At 48.3% G+C, this 20,423-nt stretch overlaps 1 protein-coding gene across 1 annotated transcript in view; it reads right to left on the bottom strand.

Annotated features, from left to right (window-relative positions):
* LOC135531147 (F-actin-uncapping protein LRRC16A-like) overlaps positions 1-19,342 on the bottom strand; it is a gene marked incomplete at both ends in the record, with an annotated part of 136,517 nt that extends 117,175 nt beyond the window's left edge. Inside the window, one exon of the mRNA XM_064959262.1 lies at positions 19,245-19,342. Coding sequence (XP_064815334.1) covers positions 19,245-19,342 — 98 coding nt within the window. The remainder of the gene's footprint in view (positions 1-19,244) is intronic.
* Positions 19,343-20,423: the final 1,081 nt, after the last annotated feature.

Here is a 20,423-nt window from a genome sequence, read left to right as displayed (position 1 = left end):
AGTCTAGCTAGCTACTCTATGGGGGGAAATAGCTCCATGTAGTCTAGCTAGCTACTCTATGGGGGAAATAGCTCCATGTAGTCTAGCTAGCTACTCTATGGGGGGAAATAGCTCCATGTAGTCTAGCTAGCTACTCTATGGGGGGAAAGAGCACCATGTAGTCTAGCTAGCTACTCTATGGGGGGAAAGAGCACCATGTAGTCTAGCTAGCTACTCTATGGGGGGAAATAGCTCCATGTAGTCTAGCTAGCTACTCTATGGGGGGAAATAGCACCATGTAGTCTAGCTAGCTACTCTATGGGGGGAATTAGCTCCATGTAGTCTAGCTAGCTACTCTATGGGGGGAAATAGCTCCATGTAGTCTAGCTAGCTACTCTATGGGGGGAAATAGCTCCATGTAGTCTAGCTAGCTACTCTATGGGGGGAAATAGCTCCATGTAGTCTAGCTAGCTACTCTATGGGGGGAAATAGCTCCATGTAGTCTAGCTAGCAACTCTATGGGGGGAAATAGCTCCATGTAGTCTAGCTAGCTACTCTATGGGGAAATAGCACCATGTAGTCTAGCTAGCTACTCTATGGGGGGAAATAGCTCCATGTAGTCTAGCTAGCTACTCTATGGGGGGAAATAGCTCCATGTAGTCTAGCTAGCTACTCTATGGGGGGAAATAGCTCCATGTAGTCTAGCTAGCAACTCTATGGGGGGAAATAGCTCCATGTAGTCTAGCTAGCTACTCTATGGGGGGAAATAGCACCATGTAGTCTAGCTAGCTACTCTATGGGGGGAAATAGCTCCATGTAGTCTAGCTAGCTACTCTATGGGGGAAATAGCTCCATGTAGTCTAGCTAGCTACTCTATGGGGGAAATAGCTCCATGTAGTCTAGCTAGCTACTCTATGGGGGAATTAGCTCCATGTAGTCTAGCTAGCTACTCTATGGGGGGAAATAGCTCCATGTAGTCTAGCTAGCTACTCTATGGGGGGAAATAGCTCCATGTAGTCTAGCTAGCTACTCTATGGGGGGAAATAGCTCCATGTAGTCTAGCTAGCTACTCTATGGGGGGAAATAGCTCCATGTAGTCTAGCTAGCTACTCTATGGGGGGAAAGAGCACCATGTAGTCTAGCTAGCTACTCTATGGGGGGAAATAGCTCCATGTAGTCTAGCTAGCTACTCTATGGGGGGAAAGAGCACCATGTAGTCTAGCTAGCTACTCTATGGGGGGAAATAGCTCCATGTAGTCTAGCTAGCTACTCTATGGGGGGAAATAGCTCCATGTAGTCTAGCTAGCTACTCTATGAGTACAAATAGCACCATGTAGTCTAGCTAGCTACTCTATAAGGACAAATAGCACCATGTAGTCTAGCTAGCTTCTCTATGGGGGGGAAATTGATTTTCAGCTAAACATATAAAGGTAACTGGCTAAATAAAGGAAACACTTGAGTAAATTATGGAAACCAAGTATATTGAAAACAAGTGCTTCAACACAAGTGTGGTTCCTGAGGTAATTAAGTTGCCTATTATTTTGGCTACAAGAAGTGATCTCAGTAACTTTGAAAGAGGGGTCTCAAAGAGGGTTTCAAAAAAGCAAAGGGGGTTTAAAGGGTGTGTGTGTGTGTGTGTGTGTGTGTGTGTGTGTGTGTGTGTGTGTGTGTCTCAGTCACCGGATCTCAACCTAATTGAACACTTATGGGAGACACGCCTGAGGCAGAATCAACAAGAAGACACCAACTGATGGATTTTCTCATGGAAGAATGATGTCATATCTCTCCAATAGAGTTCCAGACAGTTGTAGAATCTATGCCAAGGCACATTGAAGCTGTTCTGGCTCATGGTGGCCCAACCCCATATTAAGCCACTTGATGTTGGGGTTTCCTTTATTCTGGGAGTTACCTGTATTTTCTTATTTTATCTAATGGATACAGGAGGAGAACAGACATATTTAATGGATACAGGAGGAGAACAGACATATCTAATGGATACAGGAGGAGAACAGACATATCTAATGGATACAGGAGGAGAACAGACATATCTAATGGATACAGGAGGATAACAGATATATCTAATGGATACAGGAGGAGAACAGACATATCTAATGGATACAGGAGGATAACAGATATATCTAATGGATACAGGAGGATAACAGATATATCTAATGGATACAGGAGGAGAACAGACATATCTAATGGATACAGGAGGAGAACAGATATATCTAATGGATACAGGAGGACAACAGACATATCTAATGGATACAGGAGGAGAACAGATATATCTAATGGATACAGGAGGAGAACAGACATATCTAATGGATACAGGAGGAGAACAGATATATCTAATGGATACAGGAGGACAACAGACATATCTAATGGATATAGGAGGAGAACAGACATATCTAATGGATACAGGAGGAGAACAGACATGTCTAATGGATACAGGAGGAGAACAGATATATCTAATGGATACAGGAGGAGAACAGACATATCTAATGGATACAGGAGGAGAACAGACATGTCTAATGGATACAGGAGGAGAACAGATATATCTAATGGATACAGGAGGACAACAGACATATCTAATGGATATAGGAGGAGAACAGACATATCTAATGGATACAGGAGGAGAACAGACATGTCTAATGGATACAGGAGGAGAACAGATATATCTAATGGATACAGGAGGAGAACAGACATATCTAATGGATACAGGAGGAGAACAGACATGTCTAATGGATACAGGAGGAGAACAGATATATCTAATGGATACAGGAGGACAACAGACATATCTAATGGATATAGGAGGACAACAGATATATCTAATGGATACAGGAGGACAACAGACATATCTAATGGATATAGGAGGACAACAGACATATCTAATGGATACAGGAGGAGAACAGATATATCTAATGGATACAGGAGGACAACAGACATATCTAATGGATATAGGAGGACAACAGACATATCTAATGGATACAGGAGGACAACAGACATATCTAATGGATACAGGAGGAGAATAGACATGCTGACAATACTGTCTGATGTATGGAGGACTGTGGGGTATCTCCTAAAACCAAAACACAGAATTGGCACGAGATAAAGTATGACAGCAACAGAAACAGTGGGCTTGATGAAAGAACAGCTTTGTTTATATAACCCACATATGGCCTGTTGAATCTGAAAACCACCAAATGTATCTGCAGTATAAATAAAAACCAACCAATGGCGATAGGACTGATTCCCACTAGCAGAGGGGGTTTCCTGCAGTGTGGTCTGTTTCCCAGACAGATGCTGTGACGAGATGACAGGGTTGTTGTAGTGTTACTGGTTGGTTCCCAGGAGGACTCATTAGAGGTGAATGCTAATTACTCTTCGCAAGGATAAGAGATAAGGTCTGAGATACTGTAGAGATGCCTGGTGGCAGACCAGACAGGTCTGAGGTACTGTAGAGGTGCAGGGAGGTAGACCAGACAGGTCTGAGGTACTGTAGAGATGCAGGGAGGCAGACCAGACAGGTCTGAGGTACTGTAGAGATGCAGGGAGCCTGGAGGTAGACCAGACAGGTCTGAGGTACTGTAGAGATGCAGGGAGCCTGGAGGTAGACCAGACAGGTCTGAGGTACTGTAGATATGCAGGGAGGTAGACCAGACAGGTCTGAGATACTGTAGAGGTGCAGGGAGCCTGGAGGCAGACCAGACAGGTCTGAGGTACTGTAGAGGTGCAGGGAGCCTGGAGGCAGACCAGACAGGTCTGAGGTACTGTAGATATGCAGGGAGGTAGACCAGACAGGTCTGAGATACTGTAGAGGTGCAGGGAGCCTGGAGGCAGACCAGACAGGTCTGAGGTACTGTAGAGGTGCAGGGAGGTAGACCAGACAGGTCTGAGGTACTGTAGAGGTGCAGGGAGCCTGGAGGCAGACCAGACAGGTCTGAGGTACTGTAGAGGTGCAGGGAGGTAGACCAGACAGGTCTGAGGTACTGTAGAGGTGCAGGGAGGTAGACCAGACAGGTCTGAGGTACTGTAGAGGTGCAGGGAGCCTGGAGGCAGACCAGACAGGTCTGAGGTACTGTAGAGGTGCAGGGAGGTAGACCAGACAGGTCTGAGGTACTGTAGAGGTGCAGGGAGGTAGACCAGACAGGTCTGAGGTACTGTAGAGGTGCAGGGAGCCTGGAGGCAGACCAGACAGGTCTGAGGTACTGTAGAGGTGCAGGGAGGTAGACCAGACAGGTCTGAGGTACTGTAGATATGCAGGGAGGCAGACCAGACAGGTCTGAGGTACTGTAGAGATGCATGGAGGCAGACCAGACAGGTCTGAGGTACTGTAGATATGCAGGGAGGCAGACCAGACAGGTCTGAGGTACTGTAGAGATGCAGGGAGCCTGGAGGCAGACCAGACAGGTCTGAGGTACTGTAGATATGCAGGGAGCCTGGAGGTAGACCAGACAGGTCTGAGGTACTGTAGATATGCAGGGAGCCTGGAGGTAGACCAGACAGGTCTGAGGTACTGTAGATATGCAGGGAGCCTGGAGGTAGACCAGACAGGTCTGAGGTACTGTAGAGATGCAGGGAGCCTGGAGGTAGACCAGACAGGTCTGAGGTACTGTAGAGATGCAGGGAGGTAGACCAGACAGGTCTGAGGTACTGTAGAGGTGCAGGGAGGTAGACCAGACAGGTCTGAGGTACTGTAGAGGTGCAGGGAGGTAGACCAGACAGGTCTGAGGTACTGTAGAGATGCAGGGAGGTAGACCAGACAGGTCTGAGGTACTGTAGAGATGCATGGAGGCAGACCAGACAGGTCTGAGGTACTGTAGATATGCAGGGAGCCTGGAGGTAGACCAGACAGGTCTGAGGTACTGTAGATATACAGGGAGCCTGGAGGCAGACCAGACAGGTATGAGGTACTGTAGATATGCAGGGAGGTTGGAGGCAGACCAGACAGGTCTGAGGTACTGTAGAGGTGCAGGGAGTCTGGAGGCAGACCAGACAGGTCTGAGGTACTGTAGAGGTGCAGGGAGGTAGACCAGACAGGTCTGAGGTACTGTAGAGGTGCAGGGAGGCAGACCAGACAGGTCTGAGGTACTGTAGAGATGCAGGGAGCCTGGAGGCAGACCAGACAGGTATGAGGTACTGTAGATATGCAGGGCGCCTGGAGGCAGACCAGACAGGTCTGAGGTACTGTAGATATGCAGGGCGCCTGGAGGTAGACCAGACAGGTATGAGGTACTGTAGAGGTGCAGGGCGCCTGGAGGCAGACCAGACAGGTATGAGGTACTGTAGATATGCAGGGCGCCTGGAGGTAGACCAGACAGGTATGAGGTACTGTAGAGGTGCAGGGCGCCTGGAGGCAGACCAGACAGGTATGAGGTACTGTAGAGGTGCAGGGCGCCTGGAGGCAGACCAGACAGGTCTGAGGTACTGTAGAGGTGCAGGGCGCCTGGAGGCAGACCAGACAGGTATGAGGTACTGTAGATATGCAGGGCGCCTGGAGGTAGACCAGACAGGTATGAGGTACTGTAGAGGTGCAGGGCGCCTGGAGGTAGACCAGACAGGTATGAGGTACTGTAGAGGTGCAGGGAGCCTGGAGGTAGACCAGACAGGTATGAGGTACTGTAGAGGTGCAGGGCGCCTGGAGGTAGACCAGACAGGTATGAGGTACTGTAGAGGTGCAGGGCGCCTGGAGGTAGACCAGACAGGTCTGAGGTACTGTAGAGGTGCAGGGAGCCTGGAGGTAGACCAGACAGGTATGAGGTACTGTAGAGGTGCAGGGCGCCTGGAGGTAGACCAGACAGGTCTGAGGTACTGTAGAGGTGCAGGGAGCCTGGAGGTAGACCAGACAGGTCTGAGGTACTGTAGAGGTGCAGGGAGCCTGGAGGTAGACCAGACAGGTCTGAGGTACTGTAGAGGTGCAGGGAGCCTGGAGGCAGACCAGACAGGTCTGAGGTACTGTAGAGGTGCAGGGAGCCTGGAGGCAGACCAGACAGGTCTGAGGTACTGTAGAGACCAGACAGTGTTCTAGTCAACACTCTAACATCACTCCTCACTGTCCTGTGGAGCATCAACCATGGGAACACTGTGTGTTCCCATGGGAACACTCTCTCTCTCTGTCTCTCTCTCTCTCATGAAGCTCTTTATATGACCACGTATGGATTATATATCAGGACCTATAATTATACTGACCATAGTGTCTGTGTGTGTGATCTAAATGTAGCTTCTCCTCCTCTGGTGCTGTACATGTGGCATGGTTAGGCATTCTAATCTAACACATGTTCTCACACAACCCCTAAGCAACAATCACTCTCACGCAAACACTATACTCTGAACTGTTTAAGTTATAAACCACTGAATGTAATGACTGGTCACTGCCACAGAGAATAGGGGCACTAAGACCCAGAGAGGAAGTTATCCACTGTGGACTAAGACCCAGAGAGGAAGTTATCCACTGTGGACTAAGACCCAGAGAGGAAGTTATCCACTGTGGACTAAGACCCAGAGAGGAAGTTATCCACTGTGAACTAAAACCCAGAGAGGAAGTTATCCACTGTGAACTAAGACCCAGGGAGGAAGTTATCCACTGTGAACTAAAACCCAGAGAGGAAGTTATCCACTGTGAACTAAGACCCAGGGAGGAAGTTATCCACTGTGAACTAAAACCCAGAGAGGAAGTTATCCACTGTGAACTACGACCCAGGGAGGAAGGCTTCAAGGTGGACCCCTGCCTGTGACCATACTCTGTAATCTGGGCTGTCATGTCAAGACAAGCTGAGAGGGGGAGTTGAAAGAGAAGCACAGAGATGTGGAATTTAACAGTCAAACAACCCCTCACCACACTGAACAGAGAAACAGTCAGCCAACCCCTCACCACACTGAATATAGAAACAGTCAGCCAACCCCTCACCATACTGAACATAGAAACAGTCAGCCAATCCCTCACCACACTGAACATAGAAACAGTCAGTTAACCCCTCACCATACTGAATATAGAAACAGTCAGCCAACCCCTCACCATACTGAATATAGAAACAGTCAGCCAACCCCTCACCATACTGAACATAGAAACAGTCAGCCAACCCCTCACCATACTGAACATAGAAACAGTCAGCCAACCCCTCACCATACTGAATATAGAAACAGTCAGCCAACCCCTCACCATACTGAACATAGAAACAGTCAGCCAACCCCTCACCATACTGAATATAGAAACAGTCAGCCAACCCCTCACCATACTGAACATAGAAACAGTCAGCCAACCCCTCACCATACTGAATATAGAAACAGTCAGCCAACCCCTCACCATACTGAACAGAGAAACAGTCAGCCACTCCCTCACCATACTGAACATAGAAACAGTCAGCCAACCCCTCACCATACTGAACAGAGAAACAGTCTGCCAACCCCTCACCATACTGAATATAGAAACAGTCAGCCAACCCCTCACCATACTGAATATAGAAAAGTCTGCCAACCCCTCACCATACTGAATATAGAAACAGTCAGCCAACCCCTCACCATACTGAATATAGAAACAGTCAGCCAACCCCTCACCATACTGAACATAGAAACAGTCAGCCAACCCCTCACCATACTGAATATAGAAACAGTCAGCCAACCCCTCACCATACTGAATATAGAAACAGTCAGCCAACCCCTCACCATACTGACTATAGAAACAGTCTGCCAACCCCTCACCATACTGAACATAGAAACAGTCAGCCAACCCCTCACCATACTGAACAGAGAAACAGTCAGCCAACCCCTCACCATACTGAACAGAGAAACAGTCAGCCAACCCCTCACCATACTGAATATGTGTGTGTGTGTGTGTGTGTGTGTGTGTGTGTGTGTGTGTGTGTGTGTGTGTGTGCAGTGTGTGCAAGAGACCGTATATTCTTCTGGAATTGACTAAATTTGTTATGAGTGCTAACTGCCTCCCAGCTGGGCCTCATTATAACATTATCAGATAGCTTCATAATGGAGCAACACTTGAGGAGGGAGGGAGGGAGGAAGGGAGGAAAGGAAGAAAGGAGGGAGGCTATATTACGCTTCATGCGCCTGTGAACCAAGGTTACAATGACTTTTAAGTCAAGTCTTAACACACAAACAAACTAGAGAACTAGCTATGTGAGCTTGTCTTCATCATGCTAACAATTAGTGCATTTATCATTGTGGACATCATAGAGAACTAGCTATGTGAGCTAGTCTTCATCATGCTAACAATTAGTGCATTTATCATTGTGGACATCATAGAGAACTAGCTATGTGAGCTAGTCTTCATCATGCTAACAATTAGTGCATTTATCATTGTGGACATCATAGAGAACTAGCTATGTGAGCTAGTCTTCATCATGCTAACGATTAGTGCATGTATCATTGTGGACATCATAGAGAACTAGCTATGTGAGCTAGTCTTCATCATGCATCATAGAGAACTAGTTATGTGAGCAGTGGTAGCAGGGCAGTGGTAGCAGGGCAGTGGTAGCAGGGCAGTGGTAGCAGGGCAGTGGTAGCAGAGCAGTGGTAGCAGAGCAGTGGTAGCAGGGCAGTGGTAGCAGGGCAGTGGTAGCAGGGCAGTGGTAGCAGGGCAGTGGTAGTAGGGCAGTGGTAGCAGGGCAGTGGTAGTAGAGCAGTGGTAGTAGAGCAGTGGTAGTAGGGCAGTGGTAGCAGGGCAGTGGTAGCAGGGCAGTGGAAGCAGGCCAGTGGTAGTAGGGCAGTGGGAGTAGGGCAGTGGTAGCAGGGCAGTGGTAGTAGGGCAGTGGTAGCAGGGCAGTGGTAGCAGGGCAGTGGTAGCAGGGCAGTGGTAGCAGGGCAGTGGTAGTAGAGCAGTGGTAGCAGGGCAGTGGTAGCAGGCCAGTGGTAGCAGGCCAGTGGTAGCAGGCCAGTGGTAGCAGGGCAGTGGTAGCAGGGCAGTGGTAGCAGGCCAGTGGTAGCAGGGCAGTGGTAGCAGGGCAGTTGTAGTAGATCAGGGGTAGCAGGGCAGTGGTAGCAGGGCAGTGGTAGTAGGGCAGTGGTAGCAGGCCAGTGGTAGCAGGGCAGTGGTAGCAGGGCAGTGGTAGCAGGGCAGTTGTAGTAGATCAGTGGTAGCAGGGCAGTGGTAGCAGGGCAGTGGTAGTAGGGCAGTGGTAGCAGGCCAGTGGTAGCAGGGCAGTGGTAGTAGGGCAGTGGTAGCAGGGCAGTGGTAGCAGGGCAGTGGTAGCAGGGCAGTGGTAGCAGGCCAGTGGTAGCAGGGCAGTGGTAGCAGGGCAGTGGTAGCAGGCCAGTGGTAGCAGGGCAGTGGTAGCAGGGCAGTGGTAGCAGGGCAGTGGTAGCAGGGCAGTGGTAGCAGGCCAGTGGTAGCAGGCCAGTGGTAGCAGGGCAGTGGTAGCAGGGCAGTGGTAGCAGGGCAGTGGTAGCAGGGCAGTGGTAGTAGTACTGCAAATCTGGACTTCTGGAGTGACCTACAATATACCGAACGCTGAATAAGAGAAAAACCAGAACAGCAGCTTGAGAACGTCATTCCAGACTTTGTCCACTTCATCAAAGCCCAACAAGCTGCATGACAATGCACACAGGATTCCATTTCAACCAATATCTTATAGTATCGGATTAACTGGATTTATCAATGTAAACATCCCCCCTGATTAAACCAGGATATGACCTCATAACGACATCGAGTCTGGTCAGTGGTCAGCTATAAAAGGCCTTCAGATCAGGAGACCACGATGGCCTGTTCTTTTTAAAAGCAGCTTAACCAGTCGTAGTCATGTGCCTGATGGTGGATGAAACACGATGTCATTTGACCCAAATTAAAGCCCGTCTCATCCCAGGTCTGAGGTCTGCTAGCTGAGGCTAACTCTCTGCCACTCCTCTACAGAGAGAGAGAGCAAACAGAGACTACATAAAGAAGTGAACCATTAGTGGACCGTGATAAGCGTGGTCTCTGGGCTAAAAATAGGTATGGAGAGGACAGACACAGACCAGACCAGTAGACATGGCTTCAAATACTAGTTGTTTTCTTGCCTGGTGCAATGGAACCAATGTGATACTTCATTAACCGTTGATGGAGAACACACAGATAGGTTGATGGAGAACACACAGATAGGTTGATGGAGAACACACAGATAGGTTGATGGAGAACACACAGATGGGTTGATGGAGAACACACAGATGGGGTGATGGAGAACACACAGATGGGGTGATGGAGAACACACAGATGGGGTGATGGAGAACACACAGATGGGGTGATGGAGAACACACAGATGGGGTGATGGAGAACACACAGATGGGGTGATGGAGAACACACAGATGGGTTGATGGAGAACACACAGATGGGGTGATGGAGAACACACAGATGGGGTGATGGAGAACACACAGATGGGGTGATGGAGAACACACAGATGGGGTGATGGAGAACACACAGATGGGGTGATGGAGAACACACAGATGGGGTGATGGAGAACACACAGATGGGGTGATGGAGAACACACAGATGGGGTGATGGAGAACACACAGATGGGTTGATGGAGAACACGCAGATGGGGTGATGGAGAACACGCAGATGGGGTGATGGAGAACACGCAGATGGGGTGATGGAGAACACGCAGATGGGTTGACGGAGAACACGCAGATGGGTTGACGGAGAACACACAACAACAGACGATGCATGCCCAGCCTATCTGCTATTCCAAAAGCACAACGGATTCTACAGAAAACTAAAGCATTTTGAATCCAGGTCTGCCACAGACTGTTCTGCCATGCCCCTCCCACCCTGCCTGCGCTCCCATGCCCCTCCCACCCTGCCTGCGCTCCCATGCCCCTCCCACCCTGCCTGCGCTCCCATGCCCCTCCCACCCTGCCTGCACTCCCATGCCCCTCCCACCCTGCCTGCGCTCCCATGCCCCTCCCTCCCACCCTGCCTGCACTCCCATGCCCCTCCCACCCTGCCTGCGCTCCCATGCCCCTCCCACCCTGCCTGCGCTCCCATCCCCTTCTTGGCAGGCCCAGTGTGTGTGTGTGTGTGTGTGTGTGTGTGTTTACCCAGGGCTGTAGAGGAAGTAAGCCACTGGACCAGCCAGAGTTTAGCTGCCAAGCCTAGTTTCCTCAGCAGGGAACAATGCCCATGAACCACACAAGAGCAAAAACAAACACAACGGTCCATGACTGTTCTCTGAGACTGGGCCTGATGCATGCTGGGAGGTAGGGAGACACATTCTGTTACACCTCCTCCCCTGTGAACTGAGTAAGCTAAAATCCAGTTTTGTACTCTGTTCATGTACCTTGGTTGTACAGCCAGATGGTGACAGTGTTCATTTAAATTGTCCACAGTAAGCAGGTCCCAGCAGTGTCCCAGGTGGTTGGTTCACTAAACCCAGAGCAGAGAGGACTAAAGGACTGGCTTGGCTCCTCCTCCTCTACTTCCCCTCACTACACAGTCATGATGGGCTTAACCTCTACTATAGAGTGTAACCCCAGGCTGAATGATGACCCACTCCCAGATTCTACAGGCTTTTCAGACATTTTGACCAGAGATATTACCATTTCAATGGTATTAAAGTGTATGGTTAATGATAAACACCTCTCTCTCTCTCTCTCCCTCTCTCTCTCTCTCTCTCTCTCTCTCTCCCTCTCTCTCTCAGAGGAATGCAGTGCTAGCTGGGGCTAACTGCTAAAAGTTGTACAGTAAGAGTCAGTCAGTCCACTAGCCCAGCTAGCCAGACATAATGTAGGATACCCAGTTAGCACAGGGACACCTGTGACAGTGTAACAGAGCTGTGGCTAACCTAACCACTAATAACAGTCTCATGTATAATACACAAGCCAGACATAATGTAGGATACCCAGTTAGCACAGGGATACCTGTGACAGTGTCACAGAGCTGTGGCTAACCTAACCACTAATAACAGTCTCATGTATAATGCACCACCACAAGCCAGACATAATGTAGGATACCCAGTTAGCACAGGGACACCTGTGACAGTGTTACAGAGCTGTGGCTAACCTAACCACTAATGACAGTCTCATGTATAATGTACAAGCCAGACATAATGTAGGATACCCAGTTAGCACAGGGACACCTGTGACAGTGTTACAGAGCTGTGGCTAACCTAACCACTAATGACAGTCTCATGTATAATGTACAAGCCAGACATAATGTAGGATACCCAGTTAGCACAGGGACACCTGTGACAGTGTTACAGAGCTGTGGCTAACCTAACCACTAATGACAGTCTCATGTATAATGTACAAGCCAGACATAATGTAGGATACCCAGTTAGCACAGGGACACCTGTGACAGTGTTACAGAGCTGTGGCTAACCTAACCACTAATGACAGTCTCATGTATAATGTACAAGCCAGACATAATGTAGGATACCCAGTTAGCACAGGGACACATCAGGTGAACCAGTGATGCTGGAACAGTTTTGAATCCATCTCCTCTTCCTTCATCCCTCCATCTCCTCTTCCTTCATCCTGTCATCTCTCCATCCCTCTTCCTTCATCCTGTCATCCCTCTTCCTTCATCCTGTCATCCCTCTTCCTTCATCCCGTCATCTCCTCTTCCTTCATCCCGTCATCCCTCTTCCTTCATCCCGTCATCCCTCTTCCTTCATCCCGTCATCCCTCTTCCTTCATCCTGTCATCTCTCCATCCCTCTTCCTTCATCCTGTCATCCCTCTTCCTTCATCCCTCCATCTCCTCTTCCTTCATCCTGTCATCTCTCCATCCCTCTTCCTTCATCCTGTCATCCCTCTTCCTTCATCCTGTCATCCCTCTTCCTTCATCCCGTCATCTCCTCTTCCTTCATCCCGTCATCCCTCTTCCTTCATCCCGTCATCCCTCTTCCTTCATCCCGTCATCCCTCTTCCTTCATCCCGTCATCCCTCCATCTCTCTTCCTTAATCCTGTCATCCCTCTTCCTTCATCCCGTCATCCCTCTTCCTTCATCCCGTCATCCCTCCATCTCTCTTCCTTAATCCTGTCATCCCTCTTCCTTCATCCCGTCATCCCTCTTCCTTCATCCTGTCATCCCTCCATCTCTCTTCCTTCATCCTGTCATCCCTCCATCTCTCTTCCTTCATCCCGTCATCTCCTCTTCCTTCATCCCGTCATCCCGTCATCTCCTCTTCCTTCATCCCGTCATCCCGTCATCTCCTCTTCCTTCATCCTGTCATCCCTCCATCTCTCTTCCTTCATCCTGTCATCCCTCTTCCTTCATCCTGTCATCCCTCCGTCTCCTCTTCCTTCATCCTGTCACCCCTCTTCCTTCATCCTGTCATCCCACTTCCTTCATCCTGCCATCCCTCCATCCCTCTTCCTTCACCCTGTCATCCCTCCGTCTCCTCTTCCTTCATCCTGTCATCCCTCCATCTCTCTTCCTTCATCCTGTCATCCCTCCATCTCCTCTTCCTTCATCCTGTCATCCCTCCATCTCTCTTCCTTCACCCTGTCATCCCTCCATCTCCTCTTCCTTCATCCTGTCACCCCTCTTCCTTCACCCTGTCATCCCTCCATCCCTCATCCTTTCCTTCTGATTGATCACACCTAACGTCCTTATTATGAGAGACCTGCCTCAAGCTTCTTTCCTACTAGTTAAAGACATCCTGTCATCCCTCCATCTCCTCTTCCTTCATCCTGTCATCCCTCCGTCTCCTCTTCCTTCATCCTGTCATCCCTCCATCTCTCTTCCTTCACCCTGTCATCCCTCCGTCTCCTCTTCCTTCATCCTGTCACCCCTCTTCCTTCACCCTGTCATCCCTCCATCCCTCTTCCTTCATCCTGTCACCCCTCTTCCTTCACCCTGTCATCCCTCCATCCCTCATCCTTTCCTTCTGATTGATCACACCTAACGTCCTTATTATGAGAGACCAGCCTCAAGCTTCTTTCCTACTAGTTAAAGACATCTTGGAGTGACGTTGACGGGATGTGTGTTTGACAGAGGTCTGTAACTAACTCTGAAATAGATAATACTCACACGCCATTAGGACAAGTGCACTGTCATGCCGTTTTAGACACTGTTGGGGAAAACAGAGACACGTGACGAAGCCCGTTGTATGTCCCTGCAGCAGTGACAGACAGCAGTGACCCACCTCATCGGGGTCTAATGAGTTAACAGGAAACACTGACTGAATACTCTGACACAGCCTGCCTGAGGTGGGTTTGACACTTCTACACACACACACACACACACACAGGTAAGGCAACCATCTCCATACCCGGAGGGATATTTACGCACCAGGAACTAAGATGAGTATTCAATAAAGATGGAAAATATACAGAAAATACACTATTTAAAATGCCCATCTGTTTTTCTCTCTGTCACACTATCCCAGAGACATAATAATGTAGCTCTTTCTTAATGAGATGTAATAAAATCTTGAACAGGGAGGTCAGACAATGGGTGCCCGTCTGCCTCTGTTACGTTCTCTCTATGCCACTTCCTCCCTAATTATGTTCTCTCTAGTGGAACAACAAATACTTTAAACAGTCACTTATTTGTTCAGTGAGACAAGCTGAACGGCTGTTATGTGAATTCAGCATTTCATTCTCATGCTGTTTCTCTCTCTCTCTCCTTCTCTCTCTCTCTCTCTCTCCCTCCTTCTCCCTCTCTCTCCTTCTCCCTCTCTCTCCTTCTCTCTCTCTCCTTCTCTCTCTCCCTGTCTCCCTCTCTCTCTCTCCCTCTCTCTCCCTCTCCCTCTCTCTCCTTCTCCCTCTCTCTCCTTCTCCCTCTCTCTCCTTCTCTCTCTCTCCTTCTCTCTCTCCCTGTCTCCCTCTCTCTCTCTCCCTCTCTCTCCCTCTCCCTCTCTCTCTCTCTCTCCTTCTCTCTCTCTCCTCTCTCTCTCCTTCTCTCTCTCCATGTCTCTCTCTCTCCATGTCTCTCTCTCTCTCTCTCTCTCTCTCTCCTTCTCTCCCTGTCTCTCGCTCTCCCTCTCTCTCCTTCTCTCCCTGTCTCTCGCTCTCCCTGTCTCCCACTCTCTCCTTCTCTCTCTATGTCTCTCTCTCTCCCTCTCTCTTTCTCCTTCTCTCTCTCCCCCCCCCCCCTCTCTCTCTCTCCGTCCCCTCCCACTCTCTGTTTTTCCGCCTGGGTGGAGTAAATTGAATTCCACAGACTTCAGATAAATTCCAGTGGTCCATTTCTACTGTATAACGGACTCCTACATGATAATATTGTTCTCTGTATCAGCACCCAGCCAACACAAGCCCCAGCTAGCATGATACTGTCTGTGTCTGTGTTGTAAAACTCCTCCTGACTGCCTCCATGAAGGATTTCTCCATAATACTACAGTAGATCTACAACACTAAGAACAGAAAACACGGCTTGACAAACGTTCTGACCCACTGACGTCTGGGGACGGTCGAAGAACCCTTTTAGGTTCTACACACCACCTTTCTTCCTAAGAGTATAGCTGAACGTCGGAGATGAAGAGATGATTGGTTGGGCCGGTGCCATCAAACACAATACAAGTAGTTGATGATGAATGAATCTCATGAGAAAACTAGTCACTAGACTAGAGCAATGAGCTGTGGAGGGAGAAGGAGCCAACTGCTGTCAGGCCCTGAGACTCAAACCCCTGCTTCTGTCTGTCTGTCAGGCCCTGGGACTCAAACCCCTGCTTCTGTCTGTCTGTCAGGCCCTGGGACTCAAACCCCTGCTTCTGTCTGTCTGTCAGGCCCTGGGACTCAAACCCCTGCTTCTGTCTGTCTGTCAGGCCCTGGGACTCAAACCCCTGCTTCTGTCTGTCTGTCAGGCCCTGGGACTCAAACCCCTGCTTCTGTCTGTCTGTCAGGCCCTGGGACTCAAACCCCTGCTTCTGTCTGTCTGTCTGTCAGGCCCTGGGACTCAAACCCCTGCTTCTGTCTGTCTGTCAGGCCCTGGGACTCAAACCCCTGCTTCTGTCTGTCTGTCTGTCAGGCCCTGGGACTCAAACCCCTGCTTTTGTCTGTCAGTTAGCACTAGCAGCATCAAATCTAGAACAATAGAATTCTAGAACAATAGAATCTAGAACAATAGAATTCAGGCAGCCGATGGAGTTGAATTTACCCTTCAATCACAGGGCTCAGTGACCAACTCAGCAGTCTACAGCCAGCTCACTGCCACTATACGGCTATCTAGTAGGATCAATGATGGTAGGACTACACACACACACACACACACACACACACACACACACACACACACACACACGCACACGCAGACACACACGCAGACACACACGCAGACACACACACGCACGTCACTCTAGAAATATAATATGTCTCTCTCATAGCATATTTACACCTGTAGTAAAACTAAACCAGTAGTAGCTTGCCAAATGAAACCATTAGTTTGCCAAATGAAACCAGTAGTTTGCCAAATGAAACCAGTAGCTTGCCAGTAGCTTGCCAAATGAACAGAGTAGCTTTCCAGTAGCTTGTCAAATGAAACCAGTAGTTTGCCAAACGAAACCAGTAGCTTGCCAGTAGCTTGCCAAATGAACAGAATAGCTTTCCAGTAGCTTGCCAATTGAAACCAGTAGCTTTCCAGTAGCTTGCCAAATGAAACCAGTAGCTTGCAAAATTAAACGGGCGGCAGTGTAGCCTAGTGGTTAGAGCATTGGACTAGTAACCGAAAGGTTGCAAGTTCAAATCCCCGAGCTGACAAGGTAAAAATCTGTCGTTCTGCCCCTGAACAGGCAGCTAACCCACTGTTCCTAGGCCGTCATTGAAAATAAGAATTTGTTCTTAACCGACTTGCCTAGTAAAATAAAGGTTAAATAAACTAATAAAAAAATAAAAAAAACCAGTAGCTTGCAAAATGAAACCAGTAGTTTGCCAGTAGCTTGCCAAATGATACCAGTAGCTTGCAAAATGAAACCAGTAGCTTGCCAAATGATACCAGTAGCTTGCAAAATGAAACCAGTAGTTTGCCAGTAGCTTGCCAAATGATACCAGTAGCTTGCAAAATGAAACCAGTAGTTTGCCAGTAGCTTGCCAAATGATACCAGTAGCTTGCAAAATGAAACCAGTAGTTTGCCAGTAGCTTGCCAAATGATACCAGTAGCTTGCAAAATGAAACCAGTAGTTTGTCAAATGAGTCATTAAGGAGGGGGAATAGGTATAGGGAATAGACTCTGGAGAGTCATTAAGGAGGGGGAATAGGTATAGGGAATAGACTCTGGAGAGTCATTAAGGAGGGGGAATAGGTATAGGGAATAGACTCTGGAGAGTCATTAAGGAGGGGGAAAAGGTAATATCTATTTAGGTAATTACCTATTCCCCTCCTTAATGACTCTCCAGAGTCTATTCCCTATACCTATTCCCCCCTTAATGACTCTCCAGAGTCTATTCCCTATACCTATTCCCCTCCTTAATGACTCTCCAGAGTCTATTCCCTATACCTATTCCCCCTCCTTAATGACTCTCCAGAGTCTATTCCCTATACCTATTCCCTCCTTAATGACTCTCCAGAGTCTATTCCCTATACCTATTCCCCTCCTTAATGACTCTCCAGAGTCGATTCCCTATACCTATTCCCCCTCCTTAAAGACTCTCCAGAGTCTATTCCCTATACCTATTCCCCTCCTTAATGACTCTCCAGAGTCTATTCCCTATACCTATTCCCCCTCCTTAATGACTCTCCAGAGTCTATTCCCTATACCTATTCCCCTCCTTAATGACTCTCCAGAGTCTAATCCCTATACCTATTCCCCCTCCTTAATGACTCTCCAGAGTCTATTCCCTATACCTATTCCCCTCCTTAATGACTCTCCAGAGTCTATTCCCTATACCTATTCCCCTCCTTAATGACTCTCCAGAGTCTATTCCCTATACCTATTCCCCCTCCTTAATGACTCTCCAGAGTCGATTCCCTATACCTATTCCCCCTCCTTAAAGACTCTCCAGAGTCTATTCCCTATACCTATTCCCCCTCCTTAATGACTCTCCAGAGTCTATTCCCTATACCTATTCCCCCTCCTTAATGACTCTCCAGAGTCTATTCCCTATACCTATTCCCCTCCTTAATGACTCTCCAGAGTCTATTCCCTATACCTATTCCCCTCCTTAATGACTCTCCAGAGTCTATTCCCTATACCTATTCCCCCTCCTTAATGACTCTCCAGAGTCTATTCCCTATACCTATTCCCATCCTTAATGACTCTCCAGAGTCTAATCCCTATACCTATTCCCCCTCCTTAATGACTCTCCAGAGTCTATTCCCTATACCTATTCCCCCTCCTTAATGACTCTCCAGAGTCTATTCCCTATACCTATTCCCCCTCCTTAATGACTCTCCAGAGTCTATTCCCTATACCTATTCCCCCTCCTTAATGACTCTCCAGAGTCTATTCCCTATACCTATTCCCCCTCCTTAATGACTCTCCAGAGTCTATTCCCTATACCTATTCCCCCTCCTTAATGACTCTCCAGAGTCTAATCCCCCCAAAGATTTACCGAAGACATTTCAGATAACTATGAATTATTAAATGGACTGAAGATTTACTGCACTCTTGACAAACATTTAATTGGAGAAAACCCATTTTCCTCATGCTACATATACACAACTGGTGTGAGAGTAACAAACGCCCAGCATTGATCTCAACAAAATGATACGGTCAGACTTCTTTGACCATTACTCACAGTGTAGTGAAAGATGCCCCCTGGGCTGTGGGATGAATGTAAGGAAGTCTCTGAGGATTGTATCACTGTTCAGGCCACTGGTGTTCCTTTCCACAACACAAAGCCATAGCTATGAGTGAAGGGTAGCAGAGGGAAGAGAGAGAGGAGAGCAGAGAGGAGAGCAGAGAGAGAGAGAGAGAGAGGAGAGGAAAGAGAGAGAGGAGAGCAGAGAGAGAGAGGAGAGCAGAAAGAGAGAGGAGAGCAGAGAGAGAGGAGAGAGGAGAGCAGAGAGAGAGGAGAGCAGAGAGAGAGGAGAGCAGAAAGAGAGAGGAGAGCAGAAAGAGAAAGGAGAGCAGAGAGAGAGAGAGAGAGAGAGAGCAGAGAGAGAGGAGAGCAGAGAGAGAGAGCAGAAAGAGAGAGGAGAGCAGAAAGAGAGGAGAGCAGAGAGAGAGAGGAGAGCAGAGAGAGAGAGGAGAGCAGAGAGAGAGAGGAAAGAGAGAGGAGAGCAGAGAGAGAGAGGAGAGCAGAGAGAGAGAGGAGAGAGGAGAACAGAGAGAGAGGAGAGAGGAGAGCAGAGAGAGAGGAGAGAGGAGAGCAGAGAGAGAGAGAAGAGAGCAGAGAGAGAGAACGCTAAAGGAAAGGCCCATTCAGAAGTGAACATATCAGAGTTTATCTGTGTGACTTACCAAGACTCTGTTCTCCACCTTGTCAACTTTGATCTCTAGTTTGACTCTCTTCTTCACCGAGAGCTTCATCTTCCTCCCCACTGCATCCTTCACACTCTCTACAGGAGAGGAAGAGGGGAGGAAGAGGAGAGGGAGAGGAGAGGGAGAGGAGAGGAGAGGAGAGGAGAGGAGAGGAGAGGGGGGAGAGGGAGAGGAGAGGAGAGGAGAGGAGAGGAGAGGAGAGGAGAGGAGAGGAGAGGAGAGGAGAGGAGAGGAGAGGAGAGGAGAGGAGAGGGGGAGTAGAGGAGAGGAGAGGAGAGGAGAGGAGAGGAGAGGAGAGGAGAGGAGAGGAGAGGAGAGGAGAGGAGAGGAGAGGAGGGAGTGGAGAGGAGAGGAGAGGAGAGGAGAGGAGAGGAGAGGAGAGGAGAGGAGAGGAGAGGAGAGGAGAGGAGAGGAGAGGATAGGTTTACACGAATAAGCAGCTGAGCACCCAGGACATAACATTTTGAATGTATTCATTTGATTAAATGAACTTGATTAAATCGTTAGGCCAACTTTCCAAAGCTACGCAATGAAATATAAGTGAGCTTGCACTTATAGCAGGACTGATTTCCCAACAGGAAAGGATTTCCAGTCTGCTTTCATAAAAAAGAAAACATTTAAACCAAAAATAAAAAAACAAATTAAATCCATAATTCACACAAACCACAGTGGAAGAAAGTAATGTTTTAAAAAGGTCTAAATAATGATGTTTTATTAGCTTTGAACCCCCACCTGCTTGGCGGAGATTTAAACCTTGTCACCAGTCATATTTACTTCAGCTTCTGCAGTTCAAATTGATTCTTCACACCCTCAGGAAGCTCATCCAATGAGAATTGGCTTATAGAAGAACTGGGTCATCTCTCTCTCTCTCTCTCTCTCCCTCTATATATATATATATAAAGGTCTAAATAATGATGTTTTATTAGCTTTGAACCCCCACCTGCTTGGTGGTTTTTTTTTAATATATATATATACACAGTGGGGCAAAAAAGTATTTAGTCAGCCACCAATTGTGCAAGTTCTCCCACTTAAAAATATGAGAGAGGCCTGTAATTTTCATCATAGGTACACTTCAACTATGACAGGCAAAATGTGGGGACAAAATCCAGAAAATCACATTGTAGGATTTTTAATGAATTTATTTGCAAATTATGGTGG

This window comes from Oncorhynchus masou, unplaced genomic scaffold, assembly GCF_036934945.1.
Source record: "Oncorhynchus masou masou isolate Uvic2021 unplaced genomic scaffold, UVic_Omas_1.1 unplaced_scaffold_1531, whole genome shotgun sequence".
NCBI lineage: Eukaryota > Metazoa > Chordata > Actinopteri > Salmoniformes > Salmonidae > Oncorhynchus > Oncorhynchus masou.
This window is presented reverse-complemented; position numbering and strand designations above follow the sequence as displayed.